The sequence below is a fragment of the Drosophila obscura genome, unplaced genomic scaffold, assembly GCF_018151105.1.
Source record: "Drosophila obscura isolate BZ-5 IFL unplaced genomic scaffold, ASM1815110v1 contig_9, whole genome shotgun sequence".
NCBI lineage: Eukaryota > Metazoa > Arthropoda > Insecta > Diptera > Drosophilidae > Drosophila > Drosophila obscura.
In genome coordinates, this window is record NW_024542883.1 from 4836129 (window position 1) to 4863183 (window position 27055).

Consider the following 27055-nt stretch of genomic DNA (forward strand, 5'->3'; position numbering starts at 1 on the left):
AATGGATAATTTGGATAATACATCGTCGTACGGTGACTACAAATTTGTGGGTCGCGTGGATCACGTGAAGACCTTCAACGCCGCCATCAAGTCGATTTGCTTCAATGATGTAAGCTCAGTTTTTCACCAAATAGTTTGTGCATTACATTTTGTATTCTCCCACAGTATGGCATGCTTCAAGTCTCCGACGAAGGACTGCGTATCACGGTGGAGCAGGGCAGGTCGATCCAAGCCACTCTCTTTATGCCCCCAGGCGCCTTCAAGGAGTTCTACGTGCAGGACTTTCAAAGCTTTGGCTTGAAAATGAACGTCCTCTCGGAATGTCTAAACGTATTTGGTTCGGCCGATTGCAGCGTCCGAATGATGTACAAGGACCAGGGCGAGTCCCTGCAAATTATTCTGTACCCGTACGACGATGAAGATGTGAGCACAGAGTGCGCCATCAAGACAATGGACTGCGAGGAGCCCATCAACTATGACATGAACCTGAAGGGCCCAGATCTGAACGTTATTTTCATTCGTGGTCCAAACTTGTACAAGATCTTCCATGAACTGGATAAGTCAGCGGATGAATTCGAGTTCATCACTTCGCCCAATAGTCCGCACTTCAAAATTACCACCATTGGCATCATGCAGGCGGTGATGAGCGTGGAGGTGGCCAAAACCAGCACCATGATGATGATGTTCAACTGCCGCCAGACTGTGGTGGCCAGATATAAAAGCCAGCAAATACGGCTCGCGAATAAGGCCATGCAGGCGGCCACCAAGGTGGCCATCAAAACCAATTCCATCGGCCTCCTGGAGCTGCATCTCGTGATGCAAGGAGAGGGTCAGGAAGAAATCTTTGTACAGTTTTATATCATTCCCTTGCTAAATAGTGTCGACTAGAATCGCAGGCATAAGCAGCATATGCCAAAATCAACAAGAGTTCCATACTGCTACTGATTTACAATCCTCTTGGGTTTCCTATAGCAACTTTAAGCAGCAGTTTACCCTGTCAGAGGTGAAAAAGTCACTCAGGAAAACATTTCATTTCTAATCTAGCTACTTTTCGTATTATTCATAATTGATCGATACATCTACTTTATGATAAGATTTCCGACTTTAACCACATTCGGTCCTCAAATTAACAACTGCGTTTTGCAATCTAGTTCCTTAGAGATAATTTGACCTTAAACTTAGCCAAAAAGGATTATAATTGGATGACTTTATCACATTGTTGGTATAAGAGTAGCGCTGGGACTGATCGTGGTGCACCTGATGCTGCGTCCCATCTACGTGTATCTCACCTGGTACTGGCGCAAGAGGGGCTTAGTCACGGCCCGTCTGCTCACTCTATTGGGCACCTATCCGGGACTGCTGACGAGGCAGAGCAATTTGGTGGAGGATGTGCAGAAGGTTTACGAGTGAGTTGTTGACCAACTATTTGACGGTTCAGGTTACGGAGCACAACAATCTCCTTGAGACCAGAGATGTGAGTAGAGCTAAAATACACGAACCCCATATACGTAGGATCCCGTTCGGTGTCTCTACTTTCTCAGCCCCAGGAGGATCCAAATAAGGCGCAGCAGATGGCAGAGTATATAAGTTTTTTTAAGGTTTAAAGTGAAAAGTGCTTACTGGAAATGAAATGTTTTCTTTGTAGTATTTAGTTGTGATTTTGTACTATAGAAATAAAGAGCACCCCCGCCACAGGCAGACCGAACTAAAAAACCCAAAAGGAGAAAAGGGAAACGAGACAACGTCGCTTCATTGCGACTCATAAGTAAACATATTCAACAAAATAGGTGCGCATATTAAAAATATATATTTCGAGTTACAAGAGTCGAATAGCTTCTTGTACTGGAATTTATTTTCTTGTACTCTCATATTTTTGGTAATTCTTTTTCCTGCATGTAGAGTCGGCTTTGTCCAACATTTCCAACTTTGTCAGAGATGCATGGCCATGCCTCGAAAATTTAATGCGCCACGGATCCGAAACTCCAACGACTGGCAGTCGGACCCCGCCGACGCCGACGGAGGACGACTCTGGCTGCGGCTGAGGGTGTGGGCCAAAAGCAATACATTTTCATGCCCACTGTCAGAGGCGAGAGCGGAGCGTGTTTACTTTTGTCTGACGTTCTGAGAGGGGACAGGTCCAGGTCCTGTTCCTCTCACTGCAGCTAGTACCGTCGGGCTGAGTGTCATATTTCTGTGCGACACATCTTACGGAAGGTATTTTCACTGGGTAATGCAAACGGAATTAAAAATGTTCAGAGAATACGTAGTGCTGCAGCGCTAGAAGGGGGTAGCGTAGCAGCGGCAAATTAATTTCTTCATTCTGGCTATAATAATGATTCGATATGATCCAGAGTCGGCAATCAAGAATAAATATAACTCATCTTCAACTATGACAATTGGCTCTTAGCCTTCTTCCATGAAAGAAACAAATACAGAATCACTTTTTTTCGCGATCGATTCTTACGTAGAAGCATTCTTCTGGCAAATACGAACAACTGAATAAAACGTAAAACAAAATCTGCCCAGCCGTTCTCACGTGATGATGCACTATACATTTTTATCTCTCCATTTTTATATACATACATATGTATATAGATTATTCGCGTGGTTTTTATTGTATATCAAGGTGATATATTGGATATCCTCCTCTAAACACTAAGAAAAAGTCGCAATTACAACATGAGTTTTATTTTTGAGCAAAAATGCAAACATTTTCCGTCACGATGAATATTGGTAATGAAAGTTATTATACATCAGTCAAAAATGTTTGTATTTAAAATGAAAACAAATATTCATTATTTGCTGTCCCTGGAAGAAGTATTCAAAATAGTTAGGCCCTTATGACATATTGTGACATTTTTTGTTGGTTTATAACTTATTTATCTATTATATATATAAAAAGATTAACCACACCGCTAGGGCGTTTATTTCACTTAGATTTTAATATTTATGCCATTGATTTTTATCCAAGAGTGGTTGTATTAAAATTGAATATTTTTCACTAATTTTGATATTAATATAGAAATATTTAAAATTAATATATTTCATATTTAAATTTAATATGATTCATATTTAATGTCCAATATGTTTCATATTTATATTTATTATAAGCTACCTGGCAAACTTCGTACCGCCTAACAGTCAATGAATGTCGTGTTACTTTTTAGCTGAACTAATTTGGCTTTGATGAAGTTAAAACAATGATACAAAATAATAATACAAGATAGAAACCAAAAAAGTATTTATTATGATGAGGGAGAGCTTGAACCACGTTGGGAATGAGAATAAAAATAAAAGAAAATAAAAAAATAATAAATAATAATAAAAAGCAGGGAGCAAAATGGATCTGGTGGCGGGACCAATAATGGCATTTATCTCACCCTAAGGAAAAACAGGCGTTTCCCCCTTCAATGCTTCCAAGGGAAAAAAATCTTTGGACCAATGCAAAGTAAACGATCAAGCTGTAGTCGATGGTGCAATCATACAGAAACGCAGCTCGATTCAAATCAATACTTGAAATGTTAATATTTATAGTTATTTTGAAGTGTTTTGTATTTAGATTCAATATGAGAGTATTAAGAAAGCATTTTTAATACATTTATATTTGAATCAAAGTAAATTCTATTTAATTTTAGTATGTTTGTATTTAAAAATCGCCTTTTTTAAATTCAAATATGATTGTAGTTATTTTTACTATGACTTTTTTCTATCAGTGCAGGTTGAACAACCCCACACAAAAGGGGACTTACATTTAGGTTTGATATTTATTATGATTCACCGCTTGCCTCGCAAATAAAATACGTCTTAAATGTACATGCGTTGTTATTCATTAGGAAGTCAGATCGAAGTTCTACACATCTTTCATTTTTACCACGATTGTTGGGTTCACCAGAACTCCACTTTAGAAAAGATGCCATTTTTCCAGTGGCCACCGACAGAAACAAGCCCTCATTGCCCAAGTCAGAAATTCCAAGCCAATAGTATCTGTCTCGTGTGAGCTTTTCCTTAATGCCATTCAACTCATCCTCACTTCTCGGACTTGCCAGATAGCCACCCATCTGACGGCATATACTCGTAGCGGAAAACCAGTTGACTCTGTGATGCTGCTCGATATAAAAGAACCTCGAGCCGATCTGCACGAAGTATTCCTTTTGCTTTACTTTTGGCACCTTCCTGTCCAGTATGGCCTTGCATTCCAGTGTAGTTACGTCGAAGGCATTCCACCGCTGCTGATTGGCAGCGATGTGTTCCAGAAAAAGCTTTATAGCGGAAATGCAATATCCACCGCACTGGCTTTCAGAGTTCTGAGTTAACAATGCGGTGTTCTGTTCGAAAGAAACTCTAGTTTTATATGCCAGAATTTATCTAAAATTCCCACTCACCGAATCACTTGTAACATATTTCTGCAGATACAAAACAATTAACATACACAAAAGGAGCGACGCAGACTTGGACATTCTGTAAATTGTTCAAGATGTACAACCGCTCAAAGCAAAAGCTTACAATGAATGACTTCAACATGAATTGTTGAACAAGTCCTCAAGTGAAACTGATATCCATACTCATATATATATATTTATATGTATACTCATATCTTTAGGGGATGAAACTATTTTTAGCCTTATCGAAAATATGTCGGGAAATATATGTATAAATTTATTTTAAATTATAAACGTTGTGAGTCACTGCTGTTGCAGCGACTCTACTTTTATACCCGTACTGAGTCAGTATATATGTGAGCTTATGATTTGTGTGGAACCTTAAAATATTTTATCTGCTTCATTTTTTCGGTAAATCTGTCATCTAAACCCACATCTCTCTTCTTACACCCCCGCCAGAAGGTGCACACTTTTCGTGGCAGAGTGTGTGAGCGAGAAGGGAGTAGCGTAGCAGCTGCCAATTTATTTCTTCATTTTGGCTATAATAATGATCCGATCTGATCCATAGTCGGCAATCTGGCAATCAAGAATATATTATCATCGCACATCCATTTCGGCCACAAATCTAATATATCCCTAACTCTACGAGTATCGGGTATAAAAGTCACCCATATACAATTATGTGCTTTACAATTTAAGTGTTGGGCAGAACATTGGTTCCTATTTTCTCACGAGTGCTTTGATTTCATCCCAATCATATAAAGTAAGCTTGATTGGACTATTAACGTGTTCGCCAAAAAGATCGTAAGACTTCAACAATGCATTTAGCATTGTAAAAGTTAATTCCAGCGAGTAGTAACATCCAGCTCTGGTCTGGTCTGGCAAACGAAAATTAAAGTTTTGAAATTTTAGATAAATTATTTGATATATATAAAAATGACTTTCAAAATCGCACGGGTATGAAGGAGTTTTTAGAATCCATACAACTTTACGTGCTTTCGCAATAAACTCAAGGGAATTCATGTGTTTATAAAAATCTATTACAGAAAGCTGCAGGATATGTGTTGCACATTTTATGGCCACATACATTTTCAGATGTGTGTGATTTTTGAAGCACAATAGGACCAAGAGCCACGATGCAGTCTAGTGGCTGTATCCATTTTTAGGCATAGCATTTTGTCTGTCTATGAAGCCACGATTTCAGATTTTATTTTATCGTACTTTTCGACTACCAATCTCATTACATTTCCTGACGTCACTACTGGCATTTAATACAGAAAACGACATTTTTTAGGTGGTCACGAGATCAACGCACGCCACTTGATAAAATTTTTAGTCACTGTAAATGTAATTTCTTTGTTTGGTGTTTCAGAATTCTTTTTATTATTTTTTATGCTGCTCAACCAAATGCCGCTTGAGATTGCAGACATATGTACATAAGTAGTTTTCTTTGAAAATGTTTTTTAAATATTTTATATAAATATATATAAATATTACTTTCTTCATGAAAAGTAAAAAATCCGGGAAACACAATTAATTTTGCGACCAATATTAACAATGCGATAAGAATGATCAAAATAAATAAGGCAAGCTCTTATCTTTTGGCGTAGCATTTACGAAAACATAAATTGCTGATGTTGTTGTTGAACTCACTTACCGCACTTGTGGCCAGCCAATACTGTTAATACAAACATTCTTTAACATACTAATAACACTAAGCAAATAGTTGCAAGGTGCTAATGCTAATACTATTTGGGCCATAATGACATATTATGACACTTTTTTTTATTATTATTATTGATGTATATAAAAAAATGAATTATCTTGTACCGGTAAGACATTTAAGTTTGCAAGCATTCAAAGAAAAAAGTCGCAACGATGGCCTGGACTGGGAATGCAGCAGCATTGATCCGTATGGTCGAACAGCTCACAAAACTTTAATTTGCCTTTATCAATTAATCAAATTTGACCAGCGGAAAAAAAACAACAAGAATTTAGGTGTATAAATATTCAGAAATATATTGTATAGTGAAATATTGTCGGTTGAAAGGTGATATGAGAGGTGATCTTGATATGCGAAGACTATAAATAGCAGGTGCAGACTTTTGATTTTGTTGGTCTGATAGCTAATGACGCAGAAATGTTTTATACTCATGTACACTATTATGAACATGCTAAGTTAATAAGAAATATTGTTAAGTTAATAAAAAAATAAATAAAAAAGCAAAAAAATACTTCGACTGAAAACGTTCTGGATGCTTATCCATTAATCCATTTGTTCATCGCTTGCCTCGCAAATAAAATATGAATTAATCGTACATTCAGCGTCATTCATCAAAAAATCATATTCTGATCGAAGTTCCACGCAATGTTCATTGTCGTCCTTGTTGTCTGGTTGGCCTCCATACCACTTTAAAAAATATGCCATATTTCCAGTGTCCTGCGACAGAAAAAAGCCCTCTTTGGCCGAGTCAGAAATTCCCAGCCAATATCTTCGGCCTGGTGTGAGCTTTTCCTTAATGCCATTCAACTCTTTCTCACTTCTCGGACTCGACAGATAGCCACCCATCCGACGGCATATACTCGTAGCGGAAAACCAGTTGACTCTGTGATGCTGCTCGATGTAAAAGAACCTCGAGCCGATCTGCACAAAGTTTTCGACCTCGAAGTTCTCCAGTTGCTTTACCATCCTATTTAGTCTGGCCTTGCATTCCAGTTTGGTTGCGTCAAAGGCATTCCACCACTGCTGATTGGCAGCGATGTGGTCCAGAATAGGTTTCATAGCGTTAATGCAATATCCATCGCACTGGCTTTCAGAGGTCTGAGTAAAAAATTCGGTGTTCTGTTAGAGACTCTATTTTAATATGCCAGAATTAATCTAGATGTGGCACTTACCGAATTACTTGCAAAAGATGTCTGGAGATGTGAAACAATTAACATACACAAGAGGAGCGACGCAGACTTGGACATTATATAAATTGTAGAAGATGTACAACCGCTCAAAGCAAAAGCTTACAATGAATGACTTCAAAAAGAATTGTTGAATAATTCCTCAAATGAAACTGATATCCATACTCGTATATGTACATATGAATGTATATTTGATTTATATGTATTCTTACATATGTATGTATATCTTTAGGGTTTGAGCACACACTAGCTGAAAGCGAAACTGAGTCAGCTTGCTGATAAAAAAAACATGCTTGATCATTGGACGAGCTTTCAGCTCAGCTAAGAAGCATTGTGCGTACTTGCACTGGTGCAGATTGTTTGATTTTTTCTTTTCATGCTGATCGAAAATGTATGCAGTATCTTTTGGAGATAGAATTGGAGATAGATTTATTAAAAACGACATGGAACGTTATGAGTCGCTTCTGTTGCCGCGACTCTACCTTTATACCCATACCCATATATGAGCTTATGATTAATGTGGAATTCTTAAATATTTTATCTGTACACATTTTTATACCCGTACTTAAAAAGAGTTAAGGGGTATATTAGATTTGTGGTAAAAGTGGATGTGTGTAACGCAGAGAAGGAAACGTTTTCGACCCCGTAAAGTATATACATATATTCTTGATCAGCATCAATTGCCGAGTCAATAGAGCCATGTCTGTCTGTCCGTCTTTCCTCCTTGTTTATCGCCTGGATCTCAGAGACTATAAGAGCTAGGGCAACAAAATTTGGTTTCTAGACTCATAATTATAGCCAAAATGAAGAAATTAATTTTCAGTCGGTTCCCCTCCTTCTCCAGCAAGAGACCTTCTACTCATTCTCTTTCTCGCTCGCACACTTTGCCGCGTGCCCTCTATGGGAGAAGATTTATAATCTAAATGGGACATCTAAATGGGAATATACTGAGTACGGGTATAAGGAGAGTCGCGTCCCTAGAAGCGACTCCCACGTTCCTTCTCGTTTTGGCTACATCTGTAATCTAAATATACAATGTAGATTCTACATCTCCTCCGCCAGAGGGTGCACGAGGCAGGGTATGCTGTGGTGAAAGGGGGTGGGGCAGCAACTAAAAATTAATTCCCCTATTTTGGCTATAATAAGGGTTCGATCGGGGTCGGAAACGTTTCCTTCGGACATGGACATGAATCGGACATTAATCGGACATGAACGGACATGAATCGGACATGATTTCACATGCATATCCGATGCATGATGCATGAATCCGAAATGAATCGGACATATGAATGTAAATCGGACATGAACCTTGATGTTTTGATGTCAATTGATGTACAACAAAAATAAAATATTTTGAAAAAGTCGCAGATCCTGCCAAGAGGATAGCACTTATTTATTAATCAAATCCGGTAATTATTTTATCAAGTAAATGAAGAGATGATCAAGAGTGCAATCTGTGCGATGTCCAGGCCCCTGGAGAGTGAAAGCGATCTGGAGAGCGACAATAAAATAATCACGCTGCAACAGCATGCCAAACAAGCAAGCCAAGACGTTGGGGGATAGGACCATATAAAAAAATGCACTGGTGAAGCCAGTGGTGGTTCCGTAATCGATGCCGAGGGAGGCAGATGTACGATAATAGTAGAGGTATCAAGGAAAAGAATCGTTCAGTTCCGCAGGCACTCAACACAAAAAGGAATGCAGAGAAGCCATAATTAATATTCACCCATAATTAAGGAGAACTACAACGATGGTGACTGTGGAATCCACACCAGTCTGTGATTATATAAAAACTCGTCCATCTTCTAGGCTCCTGCACCTGGTTCATCAAGACCTCCAACATACCTGGCCAATAAACTCGAACTAAGCAAAGCCTTGGTCTATCCGCGACAAAACGATGTGAATCAGGACATTTAAAACATTACAGATGTATAATAGCAATAGAGCGGAGGTGTGATTTATGCCTAAATTGATTCATAATATGAATAATCTTAATCTTACCTGAATCAGCTGCAGGATGTCGGAGCACTGGGGACAAATGCCTTGGCCAGCTGTTTCCGCAACTCCTATCTGCCACCCAAGCAGCATCTGGGTTGTTCGAGAAAGTCAATGCTCGATTTCCAAGTAAACTAAGTGTGTATGTTGGCTTTGATATAGGTGACCGCGAGCCTGGTCTCACTGATCTCAATGAGAGATATTCCCTGGGTTATGGCCAACTCTACAAGCTTTAATCGGCTACTTGGAATGAGAGGTTTTCAGGTGATTAAGTTACTTAGGTCCCTTTAACATCTTCTGCAATTATATCCGCTTGCGTGCTGCTGGTTCTGGGCCTTTAGTTACTGAACTGAACAAATTAAATGGAATGCAAAATCGCTATGAGGCACGGCACTTATCGTTTCGATAGCATATTGATCGACACATCTACTTTATGATAAGATTATCAGGTTTTAACCACATTCGGTCCCCAAATTAAAAACTGCGTTATGCAATCTAGTTACTTATAGATAACTTGACTCAAAAATTAGCCTAAAAGGATTATAATTGGATGACTTTATCTCATTGATGGCAATTGAAGCAACGAGCTTCTCCTCATATCTCATACATGCAACCAGAATGTGCCATAGCTGCCATATGGTTATGAATACGGAATAAAATATACAAAAAGGGAATTAGTTGTTTGTATAGCAAACACTAAATTATTTTGTAGAGCGCGGAAATGAACTTAGTCTATTTTATCGACTTGATCAGTAGTTGACATTTAATTTTAAATTCTGGGGGAATGAATTGGCACATAAATGTTTGTTCCTCTGGTTAATTTGCCATTGGGTTCATCAATCCGTTTTCCATAACAAAAGCTGGCTGTGCTGATAAGTCATCTATAAATATCGGTGAAAAAACATCTACACAGCTTTTAAATATATTAAGTATATTATACACCCGGGCTCAACCCAGTCACTGCTGTGCTCCCACAGAGAGCCAGAAAAAATATATGGAAACTAGCAAAGGCAGCCTGAACGGACGGTGCTTGATTAAGTCAGAGCGACGACGAAATCGAGTCGACCAGTACCAGCCGAGAGTCAGAGGTGCCTGCAAATACACGGATCGCGGCAGCATGTATATAATAGTAGCGCTGGGACTGATCGTGGTGCACCTGATGCTGCTCCCCATCTACGTGTATCTCACCTGGCATCACAGGTACTGGCGCAAGAGGGGCTTAGTCACGGCCCGTCCGCTCACTCTATTGGGCACCTATCCGGGACTGCTGACGAGGCAGAGCAATCTAGTGGAGGATGTGCAGAAGGTTTACGAGTGAGTTGGCATTTAGGTATTTAGCTGGTGTTTAGTTTCATCTGAGAGTTCCTTCTAAAGTAAATACAAGGGCAAACATCGGGCCGTGGGAGTGTTTGTGACACGTCAACCTCAGATCTTGGTGCTCGACCCGGAGCTGGCCCACGAAGTTCTGGTACTGAATTTCCGCTGCTACAAGGACTCTCTGACCAGCTCGTACATACGGCATGCCAAGTGGGACAAGTACGCGCGCCAAAATCCCTTCTGGGCCTCCGGTCAGTCCTGGCGCAGCCTCCGCAAAGATGCCCAGGCCGGGATATCTGGGCATCGACTAAAGAAGGCCTACGCCATTTGGGAGGAGGGCGGCAAGATGCTAACCAACTACATGACTGCTCAGGTTACGGAGCACAACAATCTCCTTGAGACCAGAGATGTGAGTAGAGTTGAAATTCACGAACCCCATGTACATAGGATCCCATTCGATGTCTCTGCTTTCTCAGCTCTGCTTTCGATACACGGCACATGTTATGGCTGACTTTATTTGGGGCATCGATGCCGGGACCCTGACCCGGCCCCAGGAGGATCCCAATAAGGTGCAGCAGATGGCCAGCAAGTGGACCAGCTATGCCTTCTATATGATCTCCGTGTTCATGGCCTCGATTGTGGCTCCTTTCATCCGATGTCTGCTGCGCCTGCGCTTCTACCCCAAAGAGACGGACGAATTCTTCTCCAAGCTAACCAAGGAGTCCATTGAAATGCGCCTCAGTGCCGGCAGTGATAATTCCCGCACAGACTATCTCTCCCATCTTCTGCAGCTGCGCGAACAGAAACTGGCCACACACGATGATCTGGTGGGGCATGCGCTGACAGTAATGCTAGATGGTTACGACACCACAGGAACTGCTCTCCTCCATGCCCTGTACTATGTGCGTGAGCCAACAATTCGACTTAAACAATACTCCACTGACCGCTTCCTTTCAGCTGGCGGAGAATCCGGCAAGTCAGCAGAAACTGCGCATGGAAGTCCTGAGGAACCTCGACACCGACAAGAGTCTCAGCTTCGAGATGTTGTGTGCCCTACCCTATCTGGATCAGGTGGTCTATGGTATGTTCTCTCCCCATTTCAATTGGAGCAATTATTTTATCGGATATTGTAGAATCGCTACGGCTAAGCAGCCTCGTTCCGCAGTTCACCAAGGTCTGTACGAACGCCACAAACATTCAGATCAACGAATTTAAAATACTAGAAGTGGAGGCAGGCATGACAATCATGATACCCAACTATCAGTTCCACCATGATAAGAAATATTTCCCCGATCCGGAAATGTTCAAGCCAGAACGATTTGATGATGCCGCTCATCTCGAACTAATTCGCAAAGGTGTCTTCCTTCCGTTCAGTGATGGACCGCGTAATTGCATGGGTATGTCTCAGGGGGAGCGACCCACCTTCACTTTGCTTATATGTAATCCATATCTCCTGTATCTCCTGTAGGGATTCGTTTGGCTATGCTGACTCTGAAGTCCGCCCTGATCCACATTCTTAGCGAATTTCAAGTGGTGCGAGGCAAGGAGAAACTCATCCCAAACGGCGACGCTGGCTTCGGCGTTGTACTCCAGGGGAATGTTAATCTAGAGTATCGACGCTTTTTTAAATAGAGTTGAGTATTCGTAAAATTTGTATCTATAAATATATATAATTTAATTATTTGGAAGATTAGTAATAAAATATTCACGATTGAAACAAAATTTCCTAATAGTTTTATTTATTGTGGGAAGCTGTAGCTGATAGTGCCGGGCGATGGCAACGCATTGACTTGTACGTTATAGCCAATAGGAAGATTGGAAGAGATAATGATCTACGATCAGTAATCAGATCGTAGCTCCAACCGTAGCTTAATTGTCTGATACATTATGTACTCGCACTCGTACTTATCGTTAGAGTCCGCGCGATAGTGCTATCAGTATGTTAAATGAATGCTCTTATAAAACTGATTGTAGCAATATAGAATATAACACATTGAAAAAACGGCAGTAAAGTTTCATTGTATCTGTGTGTGTGTGTATTTGAGATGCCCGCGATTACTCCAATTGTTTTGCCACTTGTGAGACGAGTGACGCTGTGTTCGGTGTTATCTGTGAAATAAACAAACAGTTTTCATTCGTTCTTCGTGCGGATCTGTTCGATTAGTAGGGCAGCATGTGGACTACAGTCGGCCTGCTCTTGTGCGCTGTTCACGTTGCCTTTGCCGTGGTATATTTGTACTTGACCTGGCACCACAAGTACTGGGAGAAGCGGGGGGTGGTGACAGCGAAGCCCCTGACCATTCTGGGCTCATATCCGGGTGTTTTAGCTGACAAAAGCCGCAGCCTCATACTCGACGTAGAGGAGGTGTACAAGTGGGTGAAGATGAATCCTCCGCTTCCCATTTGTAAAATGAATAATGTTAATTTCCCATAGCAAGTATAAAGCACAGCACCGAGCTGTGGGAACCTTCCTCACACGCCAACCCCAACTGCTGGTGCTGGACCCGGCACTGGCCCATGAAGTCCTGGTGAATAAGTTCAGTGACTTTCGGGACACCATAACCAGCAGCTATGTGGGTCACAATCCCGATGATAAGTTCGTGCAGGGATCTCCGTTCTTTAGCGCCGGAGATGAATGGAAGAAAAAGCGTACTGAGAACGGGGGCGGACTCACTCAGAATAGACTGAAGATGGCCTTTACGATCTGGGAGCAGAGTGGGAAGAAACTGATCGAATACATCGAGCGGGCGAGACAAGAGAAGGGCGACGTCATCGAGACCAAAGATGTGAGTTATAGTTTGGATTCCAAAGGTGCTGATAAGGTCCACCAACTGATCCCCATCGGTTTCAGCTCGCCTATCGCTTCACGGCTAACACGATGGCCGACTTTATTTGGGGAATTGACGCGGGCTCCCTCACCGGCGCCGTTGGAGAAATAGGTCACTTTCAGAAGACATCCACGGACTGGACCTTCAATGCCTTCAAGTCCATAATCAAGTTCAACAAGTCCTTGGTGGCCCCATTCCTGCGCAAGATGCTGCAGATGCGGTTCTTTACCAAGGCGTCGGATGAGTTCTATCTGCAGCTCACCCGGGATGCTCTTAAGCTGCGCCAGAGTGGCAGTGGGTCGGAGCGGACGGACTACCTGTCTCATCTGATTCAGCTCCAGCAGCGGGGCAACTCCATCACGGATACGGTGGGCCATGCCCTGTCCGTTCTCTTGGACGGCTACGAAACCTCCGGAGCCGTTCTCTATCACATGCTTTACACGGTAGCTATGTAATTTAAAAATTTTCAATCAAACCGTTACTTAGTCACCACAAATCTTATCAGCTGAGCGAGCACCACGATGAGCAGGAAAAACTACGTTCGGAACTTATGGAGGCTCTGGATTCCGAAGGGCATATAAGCTACGAGCAGTTGAGCACCCTGCCCTATCTGGATCAGTGCTTAAATGGTATATAGTATGCTATCCATATACATACGAGTAATCATTAAATTAGCCATTGTTCTCTTTCTTTCAGAGTCTCTACGCCTGACCACACCCATTGGCTTCTTCATGAGGATATGCACGAAGCCCACTCAACTCGATTTGGGCAATGGCAAAGTGCTGGATATGGAGCCTGGCACTAGTGTTATGGTTCCCGCCTACCAATTTCATCACGACGACGCTTTCTATCCGGAAGCAGCTAAATTCCAGCCGGATCGCTTCTACAATGGTGCGGCGACTGTCTTGACCAAGCGAGGCTGCTTCCTGCCCTTTGGTGATGGTCCTCGCATTTGCGTAGGTGCGTATTCAAATTTTTAATCCGATTTTATGCTTTGAATTGCTATCAAAGTCAAAATGGTTTAAAAAGTGGGCACCGACAAGATTGGATAGATTGGATTGCATAAAATACGTTGCAATGAATTTGTTTTTGTACCCGTACTCGAAGAGTTTAGGGGTATATTAGATTTGTGGTAAAAGTGTATATATTTTTAATCAGCATTGTAGATAGCTGAACTGGTTAGACAGATTAATATACCCCCCCGCTACAGCGCTACTAACCGTACCTCAGTGTGCGCCCTTCGGGGGGAGAAAGTCTTTTTTGTTGAATATAAAATATACTGACTGCTTATGGGTATACAAGTAAAGTCGCGTACACAGAAGCGACTCACAACGTTCCTTCTCGTATTATTTATTTATTTATACTCACAATATTGATGATACTCTTAATAGTAAATAGTTTTTTGTTAATGTTGGATGGGGTGGGTGTCATTATTTGATGATCCTAACATCTATTCCCCGCTATATTCTGTAATATTTATATGACAAACAATTTTATTGTATACTCTTAGACACGAAGATTAATAACCGTTTTATAACCGTTTTATTGTACATTTTGTAGGTATGCGTGTCGGGCAACTGAGCGTTAAAACGGCCATCCTGCACATCCTCTCCCAGTACCGGGTTGAACAGACCAAAAAGGTGCCAGTGGGTGCAGACACCGGCCTAGGGATATTCCTTAATGGTGATGTCGAGCTGAAATATACAAAATTGCAAAAATAAAAAAGAGATGCTGTACAGATGTGGCTACAATATTCATGGACTTTAGTAGTTTTTTCTATATTTTGTCGAAATAGTAATTTGTGTACGAGCAAGTGCATGTGCGCTCGTATGAGTGCTCAGTTGTATAAGTGTGTTGGACTTTGGGGGCCAGACGCGTCGAAATTTAATTTAGCGCAAACCGACCACAGACCTACTGACACTCCCCTGGCCACCATCCCGTGCCACCCTCTTTCCTATTCAGCTTTCACCCTCAGAACTGAGCCTTTATATTATATATTCCTTTCATATTGAGCGACCGCATGCAGTGGACGTCGACGAAGGACAACGGACGCCAAACGAAGGACGACACCGATCCCCAGCCACAATGCCACCGAGTGTGTATGAGTATTGTGTTGCAGGCGATGCTGGCTTTCTCTTTCTCTGCCATACCCTTCCACAGTGTAGCATTAATTTTTTTTTGCTGGAAAGATGAAAGCTTTTCTGAAACTATAAAATTATATATATTTGCCATGCCTGTCTGTTTTTATATAACTTCCGGCTTACAGAAAGAAAGCCCTAACAAATTGGGTTCCTACGGGAAAAACATTTTTGTTTTAAAACTTTGGTTTAGGTAAAACAAAAAATCAGATGTGTATGTACCAGTAGAGATAGCTCCATTAATTCGAAAGCTGATTATAAATGATATTTCCGGCATTATAAGCCAATGTTTTGCGTTTCCTGAGCTGAAAAGGTATACAAAATTCGTTGTGCTAAAAGGTGGTATTACATTTATTTGTATTTTTTTTATTTCCATTTTTTCGCTTTTTTTGTTTTTGCAACAAGCCACAAAATTTCATTTGAGCTTGCAACATGGCGCATTTAAATTTGTTCCATCTCTCTGACACCAAATGCATAAAGGTTGCTGCTGGGCTGTCGAAGAGGAAGCCGAAAAAGTATTTCCCTGTGTGGAAATGAAACTTTATGACGACCCTAAGCTGGGGCCAACGCTTTATTTATGAGGCTAAACAAATTGCGAATTAAATACGGAAAAATGAAGTTTGGGCTTTGCAACCGCAAATATTTGAATTCAATTTGAATGCTGATATATTTTCCCGAGGATGGGTAAGCCACGATCAAACAGACAAACAGTCGTAAAAAGTTAATGACTGGCGCAGTTAACGCGAAAGCGGAATAAATCCAGAACTGGGAGGAGGAAACTCAGGGGAACATTTCCGCAATGGGAAAGGCAAAGCCTTCATTTCATGTTGCAACAACACTCGAAGATAAGCAGTGGCAGTGGCAGAGGCAGAATAGGAGCAAAAAGCGAGAAGGTGGAGACAGAGCAGGACATGCCCCAGGCACAGGCAGAGGCAGAGGCAGAAGCAGAAGCACAGACCGGGTCACAGATAGAGGCAGGGTTAGGAGCTGCCATGCCACAGCTCCTAGCTTCATGCTACGTTGGCTTTTATCCAATTTACCTGATAACCACAAATGAGCGTTAATGGGCAAATAAATAGAAAAGTGCCAACTACGCCACTGCGAAGCGTTAACTGAATGGAGCGGTGGATGGTCGGGGCTTGTGAGGGTCCAACTTAGGATCCCATAACCATTTGTACAGCTTGATGCCCTGTCGCGCATACTTTAGTACATATACTAAACAAATTTAATATGCCTCCCCGTTTTAGGGTTTTCGGGGTTAGCTCATTCGAGGGGGAGGCTTTTAATTCCGCCAGTGTACTCGAAATGCGGGTGCGAGTTGTGGTCGGGGGTAAGTGCGAAGATCTGTGATGCAGAAATTTTAAATCCTCGAATCGGATTTTATGGCTTACCGCACCACTGTTGGGGCATTAGTAAATATTGTAAGCACTTTTGCTAATGGAGGATGAGCGTTGCAAATAATTCTTCTGACAGGAAGCTAAGGGTTGTAACAAACAAATGGAATCGCTAAACTCAGATGTGATAAAGTTGGGTCGAGAGCCGAGAGTCTCTGCGCAAAGACTGTACGTTGTACAAGTAAATTTAAATGGGTAAATGGGTGCCAGATTATTACGATTGATTACGATACTTCGATGTTCAAAGTTCTTGAATAATTTATGCTGCATCCTACTGGATTATAAACAAACTCACACTAGAATAAGTCCTGCGATTTCGTCCGATTACCAATATATGTAAAATAACTGGCAATAAAGCTGATGCGTATAATTACCTAAAACTATTATTTTTCAGTTGGTTAACATAAGCCTCATTCAGGATAGATCCTACCAGATGAAATCTTTGCAGGCTAATTTCTTCCGTCGAAAATATTGGGGCTGAGCAGAGGGCTGCCCTTTGGCCATTTGTGAGTGGGAATTCCAATCAGCTTCTGTCCTCACACCCATCCTCGAACACGTTTGACAAATCTGCACACCCTAGCAAACAATGTGCCAAATTCGAAGCGGGCCGATGGAGGTAGGGACGGGTGGCCGCTCCAGGCAGGGGTCACGGTACTCGAGCCTGGCCAACATTGCGTCAACGTAACATTAATTTGTGCACGTTCCATTTGCCAGCGACTCCCCTTGCCGGACCCCCATTGGGTTCTGGACGGGTCTGGACTGGTCTAGGTCCTTGTGTGCTAGCGGCATTGCAACACTTTGGCCACAACACACACAACAAACACCAATACCAACACAGACGGAGACCCAGACACACACAGATAGGGAGCACAGATACAGAAGCACACACAGATATAGAGAGGTAGACAAAATGGAGGCCAGCAAACGGGTAATGGAATTAGCAACAATTTAACCATTAAACACATCATGTGCATTGGCATGTTGCACATTCAGTTGGTAGATTACCCTGTTCCTGCTATCCCTTTGTCGCCCTCTGGCTCGCCAGCTTCCGACCCCATTAAGCATTGTTTCGAGTCCCAGTTCGGTTTGGAGGGCGTCCCCCGGTTCTGGCTGGTTAGCTCAGTTACAAGTGTGTTCCCTATCCCGTGTCCAGCTATCTACTGGATCCGGGCGCCTCACGCGGCTCATTGGAATTAAATCCGAGCGGAACGCTGCCATTTTGGCTTTGCCCTGCTTAATAGACTTTAGGTTGCTTTTATTGCATTGCAATGCAAGGGCACTGATTGGACGGAGTCCCTGTCAAACGTGGCCATTAACTAAATGGAAATTTGACCAAGCTCTGGTCATCAACTTTCGTCTTTACTAGCCCACATCTTCAGCCTATTCCTATGTTGAGATAGTGGTTGAGTAGCAGCTCAGGTTAAGTATCTTCTGCCTTTATGGCAGCTACTTATTTGTCGGTAAGCCAGAGAAACAAATTTCTGCTGACGCGGCCTTACATGTTGGCCAAATGGTAGCCATAATATAAATAGTTGATGCTGGAGCTGACTGAAAAAGTTGCCGAAGTATGAAAGTCTGTTGATAGTTCCGTTTGTAAGAGAACTTTTCTTCATAAGTATTAAAATATACGTACTCCTGCATGTGGCAGTTTTATTTATATTATTATTTACTTTAAAAGTATGTTGGACTTTATTTAGTTTAGCTCCAAGTACAATTTGTTAACCGTTATGTGCTTACGCTCCGCACACAAAGAACTAGTTCCAATCAGTGCACAGCATCTAAAAGCAATTTGTTCAAATAAAATACACACATGACTGTAGGCATTGGGGGAAGTGGTTTCCTTCTCGTTTGTGCTGATTTTATTTGTGTGTACGGATGATCCGCGCTTAGGACTGGGCAGGTAATTGTGCAGGAAAAATGGCATCATTAGCACAACAAATGTGTTGTTTCCCCATAAATCGCCTAAAAGTAAGCAACGAACCAACTGGACCAAGAACACAGAATACAGAACCCAGGCCGAGGCCGGCTCCATTTCTGGCTCAGTGGGGTTCAACCTTAATTAAAATTGAAAGTGCCCCCAAAAAGTCAAGCGAAATTTCCACTTTGAGGGCAGCGAGGGGTGTCTAACATTTTCATTAGCGAAGCAAATGAAAATTAAGCGAATTCTAAATGAAAATAGACAGCAACTTTGGGTCTGTTGCTGCGTTTGTTAATTCGTTATTCGCATCGTCCCCAGACACCCTAGACGCTGGCCATTCATAAATCATTAATATGCAAAAATTACGGGTGAAGGGGCCCCTATTAAGTCCATATAGCTTAAATATTACGAATACGCCCACTTGGGCAGCCAGCGAGCCAGACAGAGCTCCAGGTCCCTCTTCCTCTCCTTGTGTCCTTTCTCTTCCTGGATCCTTGGGGTGTGTGTGTGTGCCTGCCTCTGTCTCTGACTGCGTCTCTGTCTGGGGTGTGTGGCAGATAAAAACTTAAAGAATTATAACTTTGGGGCTTTTGGATGTCTCTGAGGCAGGCGCACAATGACCACAAAAGTAAATACCATGCCATCCACAAGCCAGGAAGGGAAACTCTGCAAAAAAAAAGTCAAGGAGAGACAAGTTTTAAATATAATTTCTGCTTTTGTGCTGGTGCGTCAGCATGAAACATGATACGGCTACCAGCCCGAAAAAAACAACAAAAAAATAAGGGAAATGTCTCTGTGGACTGCGAGACGACGCAGCCCGATAAGTCACTCGAAGGACACGGCTGGGAATGTCCAATGCCCTCCCAGGCCCTGTCAATATTTGTTTCGCAATCAGCAAATACGTGTGCAGTCAATGGACTGGGCCCTATCGGGCTTAGGGTAGATTCAATGCGAGAATATATGAAGTTTTCTTGGTCAGTAGAGGAAGTTGTAGATAACTGAAATGTTGTTTGACTTTGGGAAAATCAGCTACACTCGTAGGAAATTGGAAACAAACATTAAGCACACAAGAGGGTACCAATGGAATAAAATTGGAACTGGTCAATTAGAAAATGTAAGGGACTTTTTCTCAGTAGTTTTCATATTATTGTAGAAATTAGCTTAGGTTAACTTGATCTAAATGAAGTGTTCACTTCTGCACCTACAATAAACTTTTGATGCGTCGTTTATTTTGTTTCGATGTTCTTTCGCGCAAGTTTGACAGTTGTCCGTGCGCATTCGTATATTGTTTGGTCTCTCATACCACTAATACTCGTAGCATTGACAAGTGTCAGCGGCTTCGCGGGAGCAGCTGTCATAGACAAACCCACATGAGGCACACATCCACACTTAAAGACCGTCAAGAGCAGTGACAACTGCCAACTGACATCACGGAGTACAAGCCGCTTAGTTCTTAACTTTTTCCGCGCTTCGTTTGCACTGCCAGCTTTTAAAAAATCATGATAAGGGATTGGGTGCACTGGGACTTGAGTGGTAGGTCCTTACTGGTGATCTTATTATAATTTTTGTAAGTGTAGCAGAAATTCACTGCCTCTTTACTTATGTTTAGTTAATTTACCTTGAGCACCTTTCTTCCATGTATGATTCATCTGTGTATCTCCCTCTCTCTTACTTCTCAGAGAGGGAGAGAGTGGGAGAGAGATAAGATAGAGGAAGCGCATGGAAGGGGGTAGCGTAGCCACTGTAAATCGATTTGTTCATTCTGGCTGTTATAGGTATACGATCTGAAACAGATTTTGCAAATCTGATAACTCTGATGCCCTTTGTGCGGTAAAGGGTGTGGCAAAATTTTCAAACGAAATTTGGTTGCTCTAGCTCTACAGATAGACATACTTACGGACAGACAGCTAATATATCCCTATATTCTTAAGAATATTGGGTATGAAAAGAATTCCACCAAAAAACTGAATTCGAACAACACGAATACGGGAAAATATATTTTGAGTTCACTCCTGGGGTAATAAATTGGGACGTTTTATGCACGATCTTATCCCACCAAGTTAATCGCTAACGTAATCGCTGCACAGTATGACCTTCGGCCATTTCTGATTTATTTTCAGATATCAAATGTCTAATAGATGAAATATATCAAACATTTAGTTTATTCACCTCATTTTAGGTTGTTTTTCCACTTTAACCTGAAATTAAATGAGAAGGAACGTGTGAGTCGTTTCTCCGGACGCGACTCTACGTTTATACCCGTACTCAGTCAGTAAGATATTATTAGGTATAGTTTTATTGATACTAAATCGCTGTGCACAGATAATGGTAAGAATTATTGGGCTTCTGTAACTGCTTGATATCGGCTGATTTCTGCTTCTGCTGTTCCACGCTACGTCCGGCCAAAGACAATATAAGTATAAGATGCGTAACGCTCATTCATTTCAGTTGCCATATGCAAGCCAATTTTTCGGCAAGCGACGAAATTCGCACCACCTAGAGCGGCTGGCTCTAGAGCGCTCTCTCTCTCTAAAAAATTTCAAAAGAGCCTGGACCCAGCTCTAAAGCAGCATGCAAAATTCTTATATTGTCTTTGGTTCGGCTTCTTCAATTATCTTCTTAGTACTCTGCTTCTGCTGATCTTCTTCTCTGCTGTTATTCGTCTGCCTTCCTCTGCTGTTCATATACTTCCCTGCTGCTGCTCTGCTGTTAGTGCTGTTAACCTTCGTCTTTAATGCTCCTTCAGTGAGCCGAATTGCTCATATATATATATGATATATGTGGAATTTTTAAATATTTTATATTTTTTTGCTTCATCTGTTATCTACATCTACAATGTCTACAATCTACAATTTTATCTAATATTCGGTTTTCACAACAAAAATAGGAATTCCATAAATTTTTACGCTGAAATTTTCCCTAATCTATTATATATCCATGTAGACTATATCCATGAAAATAATAGGAATCGGTGGACTATTTAATATATCAGCCATAGAAACAACATGCTAAATATGCATGAAAATCTTTTTTTCTTTGATAATAAAAAAAGGGTCATATATAATTTAATGTTTATTAATAAAAACAAAAATTATAAATAAAACAAGAAGGAACATGTGAGTCGCTTCTGGGGACGCGACACTTCTTTTACCCATACTCAGTCAGTATATACATTTTTGAGATTATGATTTTTTAGAATTTTAGAAATAAAAAAAAAAATTTGACATTTTACATTTGTTTGCTACATCTTTTATATACATCTTCAATGTATATTATACATCTAACATGTAGATTCTACATCTCCTCCGCTAGGGGTTGCTCGCGCACTTAACGAGGCAGAGTGTGCGAGCGAGAAAGAGAATGAGTAACGTGTTTCTGGCTGAAGTAGGCGGGGGAAGCCACTGAAAATTAATTTCTTCATTCTGGCTATAATTATGATCCGATCTCTTTCAGATTCGGCAATCTGATAGATATGGTATTCTCTACGATACTGCGTTTTTAGTTTTATCGTATCTTTAAAATTGTGCATGCCACAGATTTTCGTCCTTTGTGGGGGCGGAAGGTGGCGGCACGAAATTTTGAAATACACTTGTAGCAGTGTGATGTCACATGAGTCTAGAAACCAAATTTGGTTGCCCTAGCTCTTATAGTCTCTGAGATCCAGGCGCTCAACAAGACGGTCGGACGGACGGACAGACACACATTCACATTTAACACAAATTTAATATACCCCTTAACTCTTTTTTGTGTACTGATATAAAAAAAAATTTAATAATACATAGGTTAATCAGATACATTTTCGCTTTCTTTACTTTGGTTGTCACTGTCATTCATTTTTGAAGCTTTTAAAAGCTTTTGAAATGTGTGAACATTTTTTTCGGCAACTTCCGTTTGCAATATATTATTTGATCAGAGCTTATTAAAAATATATTCAAATATCTTGGTTGCTCTTTATTCTATCCATTTTTCTCGAATAACACTCTCTTTTTGAAATCATTGTTCCCAGCTTCTTGAGCTTCTTCTGAGAGTTGGCCAATTGGTAACAAAGCGTTGGAAATAATTTCAGTACAGTCAAGTAAGAATTTGTGTATCTCTGGTGGCATGTACATAATAGCACATTTGACACTCAAAAATAAAAAAAACAACTATTTTCTGTGATCTACCGCGCAACTTTGAATTTAAATAACTGATCAAGTTATTGGAAAAGTTTCCTTCTCTGCGTTGCACACATCCTTTTTAACCACAAATACAATACCCTTTAACTCTAGGAGTACGGATTTAAAAAATATATCCCTGAATTTTCGCGAGATTTTGTTGTTTTACATGCTCTTTGAATATTTCTTTACGTAAGTTTAAAAGTATCGCAAGGTAGCGAAAATAATGGCAAATTTTGTGTGACTGAATAAAAATAAATAAATCATTAAATAGATATTTTTATTTGAGTAAGACATTACAATTACTCGTAAGCTTCAAATGCATTGCCTTCTCGGCCTTATCATCATCTGAGCACGCTTCAGCGAGTAAGTATGACCCTTAAACTGATACCAGTTGATGCCTTTTCCGTGGGTGTTATCGCCATATTTGCCAGCCAAATTGCTAAGAAATTAATGAAAACGAAAAACTGAATATGTATGCTGCTATTTTGGAAGACATGTAAGTATTATTACCTGTGATGACACGCATTGTACCACCATGCACTGGAGTAAGTGACCGCGCAGTTACTCGCGGCATGTTTGTCATTATCGCGATCCCGAGTGGTGAACTTTTGGCCCAGATGGGTGGCAAGGGCATCGCCAGCATTCCCAGAGGTATTTCCTAGCGATTCCAGGGTATATCCATCTTCCTCTGAGCCGATTTTAAAGTTGTCGTACATCTGGTATCGCCGCTCGCCCTCATTGTCCTCCAAGAGAACGAGGAGTTCCTGGGCCTGAGCTGAGCACATAGCGTGCAGTTTATCGAGGCCTAGGAAGAACTCATTTTCTAACTTGCCAAAACCGTTCTTGTAGTCATTCCATTCCCGGTAGAAGTTCTCACTTCCGTCAGTACGCCTCAAGAAGATGGTCCAACCACCTCCATGAGACAGCTGCTCACAGGCCACCACAAACGGGTGTTTACTGTACTCAGGCACCACAATTACATTGATTTCGCTGTGCTGCGTTAAGATCGAGGGTTCGGCGCAACTTTTCCCGTACAGCTTTGTCTCCACCCCTGTTTTGGACAGGCAAGTGTCCAGTTTCTGTGTCAGATCTTCCAACAACTCTCCATGACGCTCCTGCTCCACTCTGTGGATGGATTGCATAAGATAAAGAATTTTTCAAGCGATCCGCGCCTTATATTTACCGCACAGCAATCATCTGAGATCTTATTGAAGCAGCATTACCGCAGATCGACGACATTTCGCATACTTTTTCGGCACTTGATCGTGAAAAAATACTTATCACTAAAAATGAGAATAAAATTCTGAAGTGCAGCATGACTACTGTAAAAGTGAAGTGCTCCGAGAAGACTGAGCTGAGAATATATTTGACGTATTATATTAAATATACTCATATTGGAAGCTGGGAATTTCTTATCGCTGTTTTCTGAGGGGATTTTTGTGGTTTGGCTCTATTTACGTCAAGGTGTTTTACATATAATGAGAGATGAATAAACCGAAATTAATGCTCAACAAATAATTTTTTGTTTGTTAAAGTTTGGTTTATTGTAGGACTTTCTTGCTCTTGCTATAGCCAAATGTAGAATATATACATACATATGTACATATAAAGTGCACATTTATTGGTGAACCGGAAGGTAAATGATTTTCGTAAGGTTTAAACCTAATAATGCTTACTGAAAATATATTCTTTGTGATCTTTAGCTATGACTATTGCACTATAGAAACAAAGAGAACCGCCGCCACAGGCAGACCGAATTAAAAAACCAATGAAAAGAAACGTTGTGAGTCGCTACTGAGGATGTGATTCTACTCTTATATCCGTCCTCAGTCAGTATATAAATTTGTGAGCTTAAATTTATGTAGAGTTTTGAAATATTGTATATTTTAAATTTTTTTGCTACATCTGTTATCTACATCTACATTTACAATGTCGATTCAAAATTTTGGAATACACTTGTAACAGTGTAATATCACATGAGTCTGGAAACAAAATGTGGTTGCTCTAGCGAACTGGGCATTCATCAAGACGGACGGACAGACAGACAGACATGGGCATATCGACTCGGCTATTGATGCTGATCAAGAATATATATACTTTATGGGGTCGTAAACGTTCCTTCTCTGCGTTACACACTTTCACATTTACCACAAATCTAATATATCCCTAAACTCTTCGAGTGATGGGTATAAAAAGGAGAAAAGACAGCTTCGCTTCATTGCGACTCATATGTACATAATATGTACATACATACATATGTATGTACTTGAGCAGGTTCCTACATTGGAAAAGAGAAAAGACACAGTTCATGGCTAAAGTAAACATATTGAACAAAATACACTGTTAGAAAAAAGGCATAATACACTCATTTTTGAACTTAATATGTGATTTTTAAATACAAACATAGTAAAATTAAATAGAATTCAATTTACCTTAAATATAAATGTATTAAAAAGGCTTTTCTAATAATACAAAACACTTTAAAATAACTATATTAAATTTGTAGTTTAATATGTTTCATAATTAAATTGAATATTATTATGACTTGTTTTAAATTTTTTTTTTAATCAAATGGAAAAAGTTTTAATTTTTTTATTAAATATTCCACATTAAATGAAATTAAAAATTTTGTATATTTATTTATGTTTATATTTATTTTGTATGTCTCTAGAATTCCCAACTGGTTCAAGCTGCTCCCGCAATACAGTTCTACTCAGGTTGCGCTTATTTCTAGTTGAAAACTCTAACTAATTCACACCATGAGGTCATGAAATGTAGTCCGCTTAGGCAAGATAATAGCTAATTGGTTTAAAAATAAAATATATTTAATTTAAATATGAAAAATATTGAATTTAAATATGAAACATATTAAATTTAAATGTGAAACATACTTACTTTAAATATAAAACATATCTAATTTAAAAATGAAATACTTAAAACTCTGTTAAACTGATATATAAAATATATTATATTTAAATATTTTCATATTGCATTACATATTGATATGTAAGTCAAAAATGTTAAATTTAAATTCAACCAGCCTTCGATTAAAATGAATGGCATATACATATATTAAAATCTAAGTGATAATATTTAAAATTTCATGGATTTTTTCTTTGGATGTAGGTGCGCATATTAAAAATATGTATTTCGACTTACAGGAGTCGTATAGCAAGAACTCCTTTGAAGCTTCTTGTGGTTGTACTCTCATTTTTTTTGGTAATTCTTGTTCCTGCATGTAGAGTCGGCTTTGTCCAACATTTCCAACTTTGTCAGAGCTGCATGGCATTGCCTCGAAAATTTAATGCGGCACGGATTCAGAACTCCAACGCCTGGCAGTCGGACTCCGCCGACGCCGACGGAGGACGATTTTGGCTGCGGCTGAGGGTGTGGGCCAAAAGCAATAAATTTTCATGCCCACTGTCAGAGCCGAGAGCGGAGCGTGTTTACTTTTGTCTGACGTTCTGAGAGGGGACAGGTCCAGGTCCTGTTCCACTCACTGCAGCTAGTACCGTCGGGCTGAGTGTCATATTTCTGTGCGACACATCTTACGGAAGGTTTTTTCACTGGGTAATGGAAGTATATTACCTCTGGAAACGGAATTAAAAATGTTCAGAGGAAAATTGAGTACTACATGGGTATCTACATTAATAAATTACATTAACCTTCATTGTATTTTAATTTAATATAAATATTGCTTTTTGTTTTTGGCGTTTCTCTCAGAGTATTTCTACAGTTTCAGTTAGGTGGAGTTTGCGTACATTTTAAAAATTATTTGTCCCTGTAACGTAGGAAAGCGTATTTCTCTTTCGCTTTGGCGACAAAGTCATTTCATTTTTTCTTTTATTTCAGTCGCAGTTATTTGCTTTTTTTTAACGAGCATTTTCTGTCCGTTTCATTTTTTGCAACTTTTGTAGCGTTTTACAGTCATATGAATATTAAATTACATTTTTGTAGCCTCTTCCCATTTAAATTGTATGTGCAAAAGGTGAAGGTGGCACGGAAGCACTGTGCAGAGG

General features: G+C 40.4%; 6 protein-coding genes across 7 annotated transcripts; 3 read left to right on the forward strand and 3 right to left on the reverse strand.

Annotated features, from left to right (window-relative positions):
* Window position 1: 1 nt before the first annotated feature.
* LOC111069202 (cell cycle checkpoint protein RAD1) lies at window positions 2-1862 on the forward strand. Of its 2 annotated transcripts, XR_002607262.2 has the most exons (3): window positions 2-109; window positions 166-1474; window positions 1542-1862. XR_002607262.2 is itself a non-coding variant. In XM_022359146.2 (2 exons), exons 1-2 carry the CDS (start codon window positions 2-4, stop codon window positions 886-888), a joined length of 831 nt encoding a protein of 276 aa, XP_022214838.2. In that variant the 3' UTR covers window positions 889-1862. The 2 variants fall into 2 exon arrangements, 1 of the variants encoding a protein (XP_022214838.2); XM_022359146.2 differs by having other exon boundaries at window positions 166-1862.
* Window positions 1863-3619: 1757 nt separating this feature from the next.
* On the reverse strand, window positions 3620-4503 carry LOC111069251 (C-type lectin 37Db-like). The gene is made up of 2 exons (XM_022359229.2): window positions 4383-4503; window positions 3620-4325 (listed from the first exon to the last, which is right to left on the reverse strand). The coding sequence occupies exons 1-2, from the start codon at window positions 4455-4457 to the stop codon at window positions 3768-3770; spliced, it is 633 nt and encodes a 210-aa protein (XP_022214921.2). The 5' UTR covers window positions 4458-4503; the 3' UTR covers window positions 3620-3767.
* A 2142-nt stretch (window positions 4504-6645) lies between these two features.
* LOC111069250 (C-type lectin 37Db-like) lies at window positions 6646-7161 on the reverse strand. Its single transcript, XM_022359228.2, has one exon. It carries the CDS (start codon window positions 7159-7161, stop codon window positions 6646-6648), a length of 516 nt encoding a protein of 171 aa, XP_022214920.2.
* Window positions 7162-10190: 3029 nt separating this feature from the next.
* Window positions 10191-12294, forward strand: LOC111069206 (probable cytochrome P450 309a2). The gene is made up of 6 exons (XM_022359149.2): window positions 10191-10598; window positions 10659-11010; window positions 11078-11503; window positions 11559-11682; window positions 11735-11998; window positions 12070-12294. Exons 1-6 carry the CDS (start codon window positions 10279-10281, stop codon window positions 12231-12233), a joined length of 1650 nt encoding a protein of 549 aa, XP_022214841.2. The 5' UTR covers window positions 10191-10278; the 3' UTR covers window positions 12234-12294.
* Window positions 12295-12724: 430 nt separating this feature from the next.
* LOC111069205 (probable cytochrome P450 309a1) lies at window positions 12725-15182 on the forward strand. The gene is made up of 6 exons (XM_022359148.2): window positions 12725-12974; window positions 13036-13387; window positions 13453-13872; window positions 13935-14058; window positions 14126-14389; window positions 14990-15182. Exons 1-6 carry the CDS (start codon window positions 12775-12777, stop codon window positions 15148-15150), a joined length of 1521 nt encoding a protein of 506 aa, XP_022214840.2. The 5' UTR covers window positions 12725-12774; the 3' UTR covers window positions 15151-15182.
* An 8114-nt stretch (window positions 15183-23296) lies between these two features.
* On the reverse strand, window positions 23297-24379 carry LOC111069239 (ryncolin-2-like). Its single transcript, XM_022359212.2, has 3 exons — window positions 24220-24379; window positions 23547-24161; window positions 23297-23475 (listed from the first exon to the last, which is right to left on the reverse strand). Exons 1-3 carry the CDS (start codon window positions 24351-24353, stop codon window positions 23349-23351), a joined length of 876 nt encoding a protein of 291 aa, XP_022214904.2. The 5' UTR covers window positions 24354-24379; the 3' UTR covers window positions 23297-23348.
* Window positions 24380-27055: the final 2676 nt, after the last annotated feature.

Bases quoted from the DNA above. Each gene is read 5' to 3' on its own strand.
- LOC111069202 (XM_022359146.2), top strand. From the start codon at position 2: ATGGATAATTTGGATAATACATCGTCGTACGGTGACTACAAATTTGTG. The intron at 110-165 runs GTAAGCTCAGTT...ATTCTCCCACAG, and splicing joins AGTCGATTTGCTTCAATGAT to TATGGCATGCTTCAAGTCTC.
- LOC111069251 (XM_022359229.2), bottom strand. From the start codon at position 4,457: ATGTCCAAGTCTGCGTCGCTCCTTTTGTGTATGTTAATTGTTTTGTAT. The intron at 4,326-4,382 runs GTGAGTGGGAAT...TCTTTCGAACAG, and splicing joins AATATGTTACAAGTGATTCG to AACACCGCATTGTTAACTCA.
- LOC111069250 (XM_022359228.2), bottom strand. From the start codon at position 7,161: ATGAAACCTATTCTGGACCACATCGCTGCCAATCAGCAGTGGTGGAAT.
- LOC111069206 (XM_022359149.2), top strand. From the start codon at position 10,279: ATGGAAACTAGCAAAGGCAGCCTGAACGGACGGTGCTTGATTAAGTCA. The intron at 11,011-11,077 runs GTGAGTAGAGTT...CTGCTTTCTCAG, and splicing joins ATCTCCTTGAGACCAGAGAT to CTCTGCTTTCGATACACGGC. The intron at 11,999-12,069 runs GTATGTCTCAGG...TATCTCCTGTAG, and splicing joins TGGACCGCGTAATTGCATGG to GGATTCGTTTGGCTATGCTG.
- LOC111069205 (XM_022359148.2), top strand. From the start codon at position 12,775: ATGTGGACTACAGTCGGCCTGCTCTTGTGCGCTGTTCACGTTGCCTTT. The intron at 13,873-13,934 runs GTAGCTATGTAA...AAATCTTATCAG, and splicing joins TCTATCACATGCTTTACACG to CTGAGCGAGCACCACGATGA. The intron at 14,059-14,125 runs GTATATAGTATG...TCTTTCTTTCAG, and splicing joins TCTGGATCAGTGCTTAAATG to AGTCTCTACGCCTGACCACA.
- LOC111069239 (XM_022359212.2), bottom strand. From the start codon at position 24,353: ATGCTGCACTTCAGAATTTTATTCTCATTTTTAGTGATAAGTATTTTT. The intron at 24,162-24,219 runs GTAAATATAAGG...ATCCATCCACAG, and splicing joins TCTCAGATGATTGCTGTGCG to AGTGGAGCAGGAGCGTCATG. The intron at 23,476-23,546 runs GTAATAATACTT...TTAATTTCTTAG, and splicing joins TACAATGCGTGTCATCACAG to CAATTTGGCTGGCAAATATG.